Source organism: Trichechus manatus, unplaced genomic scaffold (genome assembly GCF_000243295.1).
Source record: "Trichechus manatus latirostris isolate Lorelei unplaced genomic scaffold, TriManLat1.0 scaffold00049, whole genome shotgun sequence".
In the NCBI taxonomy this organism is placed as follows: domain Eukaryota; kingdom Metazoa; phylum Chordata; class Mammalia; order Sirenia; family Trichechidae; genus Trichechus; species Trichechus manatus.
The window spans coordinates 6048933-6056526 of NW_004443985.1; the positions used below are offsets into that span (position 1 = coordinate 6048933).

The following is a 7594-nucleotide window of genomic DNA, read 5'->3' on the forward strand; positions in this document are numbered from 1 at the left end:
AAAAAAAAAAAAAAAAATTTCTAAGTCCTTAAAACAATTTAGACTGCATGGGTTCCATTTGAAACACCCATTCACTTGATATATTTGATGCAACATTGATCTATAGGTAAAACAGTGCATTTCTTTATAAAAGTTGTAGTAACATTGGTTGAATAATTCAAGTTAGTATTTTATTTTCATTAAAATATATCTGCATAGTAGAGTTGAAGATTTTATTCAATCTAATGTTAAAAAAATATATATCTCCTAGGTATAGGAAGAGTATTTGATTATGCATTTAAATATTCAAATATTTTTTCAGAAGTTTGGACCAATGATGTATTTCTGCTTTCTTCTGTAGGTTGCTTATGTGACTTATTTTGACTTATTTAAAATACCATTTACTAAATTGAAGTGAGTCTAGAATTCAGATTTTAGGTGTAGGGAAACATCTCTGAAATTGTTGAACTTTTTATTGAATACATTTTTCTATAGTTGAGCTAAGATGGACTATTATTTGCTGTAGTGTTGCTTTTTGATCCCTTACTGGCTATAAACTCAGATGTGTAGATTCTCCTGGGAGTAGCTTTTACTGTGTACTGTATCAAATAGACTATACCACATACAGAAACCACTGTGTGCATGCTTTCTCGATGTCAGTGTGTTTTGGTATTAAGCATAGTCTTCTGCTGTTAAGTTTGCTAAAGGCTTGCTTGCTGACTTATTTTTTGTTTTGTTTTGTTCTTTTCTTATTTCAGAGAATCTTTTCCAAATGATCTTCAGTTCAATATTCTAATGAGATTTACAGTTGACCAGACCCAAACGCCAAGCCTAAAGGTAAAAATTTGAAGTCTTTTGAAAACTTTGTAAGGAATTGAAGTATTTTATTATTCTAGTTACGTTGCTATTTGTGTTTCTGCCGCACGAGAAGCTGTTCAATCAGTGGCTTTTGTTTTTATGAACTTTCAGACGTTCAAGCCAGCACTTCGGGACCAGCTTCACTCTTTTTGGAGCTCCAAGGTTTTGTGGTTTTACTTTCATCTGCATTCTTTCTTTTCTTAACTCTCTTTACAAACTCTGCAGTGTTTCAGATAACGTTTGTATGCATCTATATTCAACTACTAACATTTGTCAGCCTCTTAAGCATGCAGATATTTGATTTCAAATGTTATTCAAATGGCAGACTATCCTTCGGAGAGGCTTACTGGGGATACACATTTAGAAGGCATTGCAAGTATGGCTGCCTAACCCTAAGCTGGTAATGCAGACTTGCTCTATAAAGTCTTATCTGATTTTATGTTTGTGATTTCCCAGTAGCTTTTTAATTTTAGGAATTTTAATAGTTACTTTGGGCCCAATGTCAGTTCTGCCTATGTATTTATTTTATTAAGGAAAATTTTTAAGTTTAATCTTGGTTCTGTTCTCCACTTTTCCTTAACTGAAATATGAAATAGTAACCGTTTTTGCAGTGGGATATTTGCGATGTGTGCATAAAGTTTTGAATGAGGATTAACTTTCTCAGTCGTTTTTTGCGCACACTTTCCAGTTAATTTATGATTAAAAATAATTATAAACTTAAGATATAAGAAAAAAACGATTTAAGATAAAAGATGAGCCCCTGAATTCTTTACTAATGAATTCATGTAAATCATATTCAAGATATTTCTTAGTGAGTTTTCAGTGAGATTAAAGTCAGGGAAATAACAAGCATGCGTGCGTATACAAGCCTTATATTTTTCCGCTCTATTCTGCACGAAATATATTTGCACAAGCATTACTCCCCAGGATTGATTTTCCCTTCGTGTCTAAATATGATTGTGCCTCAAAATTATGATTATGTTTCTTAACCAGGGTTCACTTACATTCGGCTTGTTATTATCACAGAACTGCTTTCTGAAAGGGATTCCATCTGTTTGGATTTTGAAAAGTGACTTACAGAAGAAGAATTTACTTGATATTGTCAATAAATATTTCTTGAGCTCAGTTTACGTCCAAGGCATTGTGCTAGGCATTCGTGGGAATACAAAACTCATTGCGAATCATTATCGTCTGTGATATCTGATAAATTGTAAACTATTGTAAGAGTTATGATGTTGGTACTGTCAAGCACTGCTGAAAATGTATGGAGAGATGTTTTCGTGAACCAGTGGAAATGGAAGTCGAAACCAACTTAGAACTCGGGGTGCTGGGCGAGTTGAGGGAGAGAATGAAGTAGCTGAGGGCCTGAGAGAAAGACAATCAAAGGGAAGAGTAAAATGGGAGACAGGCAAATTAACATGTGCTTTCCTTTTGGAAAACATTATAGGGGAGGCTGGAATCACAGATTATTTCTCTAAAATCCTAAAACAAATACACACAAACACACATATACGTAGGCACACACGTGTATACACACATATAAACACACACATTTATATACTAGCAAATTTGCAGGGGAAAATTACTCTTCAGTTGATATTTTAGAAAAGTAGAGAGGACGTTGACTTGGAGCGATACCTTAGGCCAAAAGTAAAAGTAAATTTCAGGTGGGTGACAGTATTAAGTGTTAAAAACTTAACATGTTACAGAAAAGCACAAATAACTTGTGTATGAGATCTGGAAAAGTTATTAAAAAGTGACAGATCTTTCAGATAAAAGATAGATGTTTGTATAAAATTTTAAATCTCTCGAAGAGTATCATGTGATTAAAGTCAGAAAAGAAGCAATGGACTAGAGGGACATGGCAGTACCAAGGACTTTATTTGAATTAATCATATTTTAAAAGTAAGGAATAAAGTTTTTGTTGACCCCTTTTTCTGGGTTTCATAATTATGTTGAAAAATTACACAACTTACAACAAGTGTATTCTTTTTTCCGTCTGTGACCAAGAGTGCATGTTTACCTTATTAAATTTATAGGTATGTTTAACCTTGTATAATACCCTGCTAAAATAGAAACTTTCAAATGATTCTATGTATATTGGGGTCATTTTGCCTGTGGGTATAGTAAACACACCTGTTCTCTGAAACCCCTTCAGAAGTTTTCAGGCTTGTCTGTATTTCCAAGACTCTGCACTATTGAATCTAACATATATTCTGTTACTGATTGTGACAAATGAAAAACAAAATACACTGATGTTCGTTTTGGATTTAATATAGCCTCCTTTCAGCTATTCCCACTTATAAAAGGCGACATGGCTTCAAGAATTCAGAATATTATGTGCTGCATAATTTAATTGGACCTGCTGCTACAAAGCTAACTTGAAGTCTCTTTCCCTGTTCCCTGCTCATCTCACCTGGGATGACTGATAGGTTAACTCTTGGTTTTTTCAGTACATTTTTTAAAAATTATAATTACTTCTTAAAATGTCTCCATTATGAAATGAAGAATGTAATGTAATCCATTCTGTCTTTTTTGTGGGGAGGGGATGTTAAACTGGAATTAAGAGGCGAAAAACGTAGAAGACTTGGGACCTTATTTTAATGTTTTACTTCCTGCGTATTAACTTGGCGTGACATTTCTTTATTTAGAATACGTGAGAAAAATAACCTCAAGATCAATAATAAAGGAAAAAAGAACGTAGGAAAACTGGTTACCTTAATCTTCCGCAGTATTTTTTCAAGTTGCTGTCTTAATCATCGTTCTAAGTTAGCAAATCACTTAGTATGTGCTTAACGTCGTCTGCATGCAAGGATTGTACACTATGCCAGGTGTCACTTCTAAAGAGAAGAGGTAAAATCTAAAAGAACTGTTATTTAGAAATCCTAGAATGTTGGAAGATGTAACTGTAAAACAGTGGTTCCAACCTTTTTTTTCTGCCCCAGAATACCTGAGAGAAGGAAGGGAATTTGACAGTGGCTTACTATAAGGATGAAGAGGATGAGTATAAGGAAGAAGCATGTGTGCTTTGAAAATAGTCCCACCCCATGCTGATTTTGAAGCCTGCTTGCCACCATCACTACTACCCCACCATATGCACATATCAGGAATTCCTGGGAGAGTAATGAGACTTTTTAAACCCACACACCATAACTTTTATTCAAATAAGTATTATCTTTTCTTCAGTGCTGCTTGTTTAAAACATTTTTATGACACTTCTTTTGGAAGGCAGTTATAACAGTTGATAGACTTTTAAAGGAAACTGATCTCATTGTATGACTCTAGCCCACGTTTGACCAAAACAAAACCTCTGTTGCCCACCTTGATGACCCACTTGATTTACGTACCTTATTTCCAAAATACTTTGATTTGTCTCCTCAAAAGCCAAATTCATTTAGTTGATAAAGACTGGCTCCCACTGAAGCTAAACAAAAGAGTCAGCTGTAAGCTCTGAAGACAGACTCGAGGAGAAGTTAATAATCTTGTCAGAAGGGTAAGTCTTCAGCAGTTGTTCAGACTCATGGAACGAAACGCCCGGGACTTCAAAGTTCTGATATGTTTGAAAAACAAAAATCATCCACATTATTATATACTTGCACCTTGGGTAGGTAGGTAGTTGTATAATTTTTGTTGTTGATGGTGATGTCTTTTCACGTTCATTTTCCAAAAAATAATCACCTAATTCTCCAGTGTTCCACACTGACCATTTGACTGTCCTCTCTCATTGTGCTTACCTCTGCAGGTAAAGGTTGCTATCCTTAAATACATAGAAACTCTGGCCAAACAGATGGACCCAGGAGATTTTGTAAATTCCAGCGAAACTCGCCTGGCAGTGTCTCGGGTCATTACTTGGACAACAGAACCCAAAAGTTCTGATGTTCGGAAGGTAGGTTTTAATATAAGGTTTAGAAGATTAATTGGAAAAGCAAGTAAGTCATTTTGGATTGTCAGTAAAGGAAGCTAATATTTTCAGGACATTACCTGTTAGCAATGAGTTATTAACCCAGTGATATGAAGAATACAATCTGGGTTTTTTTCCTGTTCTTCATTTGTTGTTTTTGTTAGGCGCCATCAATTTCTGGCTTATTAATTTTAGGCATTATTTATTGATCTATTAATAATTTTAGGTCTTATGTATCTGTCTATCTATCAGTCTGTCTGTCTTGGTAAATGAAGACTTAGTTTTCCCATATCACCTCCCCATTCTTTCCTATATCCCTCCCTATGACCTTCAAGATAGTTATGAATCAATTGTTGGTAGTCGGTAAAAAGGATTTACATTTTGACTGTGCAGGTATTCACTCCTAGCCCAAATGTTTACTACTACCTCCTACCTTATAAAAACTTTGTTTGTTCTGAAGTTAATAATTTATCTTGCTTTCTATTTGTCTGGTTTTCTTATATTTTTAAAGTATCTTTTGGTATTTTCATTATTTCCGCAATATGCTTATGATTAATATTTTCTATATGTTTAAAAACATGGGTTATTTATTTATTTATTCATTCATTTTCTAAAGCCCCCTCCTAGACCCTCTGCTGTCCTCTCCAGTTTGGACACGGTTTTCCCTAGGCCTGCTGCACAGCATCTTCCTGGAACTTCTCTTCACCATCATCTTGAGACTTCTTGTCATCCCCTAATCTGTCGTTTCTTAAATTCTCTATATAATTCTGTTTACTCTCTTCTTTGATGAATCATTTACTTCAATAATTTGCTGCAGAGGAGTACATGGAATATAAATTTTGACACTTTTTTTTTCAATGATGAACACTCCACCCAAAAATAGCAGATACACATTTTTCTCAAGTGCACATGGAACAAGTCTCCAGGATAGACCCTATAGTAGGCCATAAAACAAACTTCAGTAGTTTAAAAGGATGGAAATAATACAAAGTATGTTCTCGACCACAATGGAATGAAATTAGAAATCAGTAACAGAAAGAAATTTGGGAAACTCACAATGTAGAAAATAGACAACATGCTCTTAAATAACCTATGGGTCAAAGAAGAAATCGCAAGGGAAATTAGAAAAATACTTCGAGATGAATACAAATAAAGACACAACGTACCAAAACTTATGAGAGATGCAGCTAAAGTACTGCTTAGTGGCAAATCTATAGCTGTAAATGCCTATATTAAAAAAGAAGAAATAAATCAATAGCCTAACCCTCAATTTAAGATGCTAGACAAAAAGAGCAGACTGAATCTAAAGCAAACAAAAGGAAAGAAATGATAAAGATAGAGCAGAAATTAATGAAATAGACTATAAAAACAATAAAGATTATCAATGAAACCAAACGCTGGTTCTTTGAAAAGATCAACAAAATTGACAAACCTTAATCTAGATTGACCAAGCATGAAAACATAGGACTAAAATTACTAGAATCAAAAATGAAGGAGAGGATTTTAATACCAAACATGCAGAAATAAAAAGGATTGTAAAGGAATGCTGTCACTGATGGACTTCAGTCCATCATTATTTGATGGACTCAGACATGCTGACAATCATGAGGATAACAGAGGACCAGGCAGCATTTTATGCTGTTGTACGTAAGGTCTCCGTGACTCAGAGTTGACTTGATGGCAGCTAACAACAGTTAATGTGAATAATTACATACCAGTAAATTAAGTAACTTAGATGAAATGGACCAATTCCTAGAATGACACAAACTGCTGAAACTGACTCAAGGAGAAATAGACAATCTGAACAGACCTACAAGTAAAGACATTGAATTAGTAATCAAAAAACTACCTACACACACGCATACACACACACACACACAAAAAGCTCAGGCCTGGAGGGCTTCACTGGTAAATTCTTCTAAACATTTAAAGAAGAATTAATACCAATTCTTCACAAACTCTTCCAAAAAATAGAAGAGAAGGGAACAATTCTAACTCCTTCTGTGAGGCTAGTACTACCCCGATACCGAAACCAGACAAAGTCATCATGAGAAAAGAAAACTACAGACCAATATCTTTCGTGAATATGGATGCAAAAATCCTCAGCAAAATACTAGCAATCCAGATCCAGGAATACATAAAACGAATTATACACGATGAACAAGTGGGATTTATCCCAGAAATGCAAGGGTAGTTTAACATCTGAAAATTTATGAATGTAATATATCAATAGTATAAGAAACAAAAATTACACAGTCACCTCAGTAGACACAGAAAAGGCATTTGACAAAATTCAATACCCTTCCATGATAAAAGCACTCAGCAAACTAGAGTAGAAGGGAACTTCCTCAATCCGATGAAGGGCACCTACAATAAGTCCACAGCTAACATTATACTTAACATTGAAAGACTGGATGCTTTCCTCCTAAGATCAGTAATAAGACAAGGATGTCCACTCTTTGTTTCCAGCATTTTACTGGAGGTTCTAGCCAGAGCCGTTAGGGAAGAAGAAGAAATAAGAGGCATCCAGATTAGAAAGAAAAGGTAAAGCTATCTTTATTCACAGATGACATAATCATGTGTATAGAACATCCTAAAGAATCCACTTAAAAACTATTAGAACTAATAATCAATTTCAGCAAGGTTTCAGGAAATAAGATTAATGTACAAAAATCAGTTGTATTTCTTACAACAGGGAATCAGAAGAGTCAATCAGTGGATGACAACAACATCAAGACAATGAAAGAGGGAATAAACGGCATAGGTGTAGAACCTTCTAATGGAGAGGAAGGCAAGGCTATACCAAGTAAGGGTAGACTGCTTCAAACTTATAAAGATAAGGGTAAAATTCATGGT

The 7594-nt window shown here is 34.7% G+C and overlaps 1 protein-coding gene across 6 annotated transcripts in view; it reads left to right on the plus strand.

The window, feature by feature from the left end:
- The window catches only part of CLASP2 (cytoplasmic linker associated protein 2), a 182173-nt gene that overhangs the window by 142771 nt on the left and 31808 nt on the right, over positions 1 to 7594 (plus strand). For all 6 annotated transcript variants that reach the window (XM_023732233.1, XM_023732235.1, XM_023732234.1 and 3 more), the window contains 2 exons: positions 738 to 816; positions 4580 to 4723. In XM_023732233.1, the coding sequence (XP_023588001.1) occupies positions 738 to 816; positions 4580 to 4723 (223 nt within the window). The remainder of the gene's footprint in view (positions 1 to 737; positions 817 to 4579; positions 4724 to 7594) is intronic.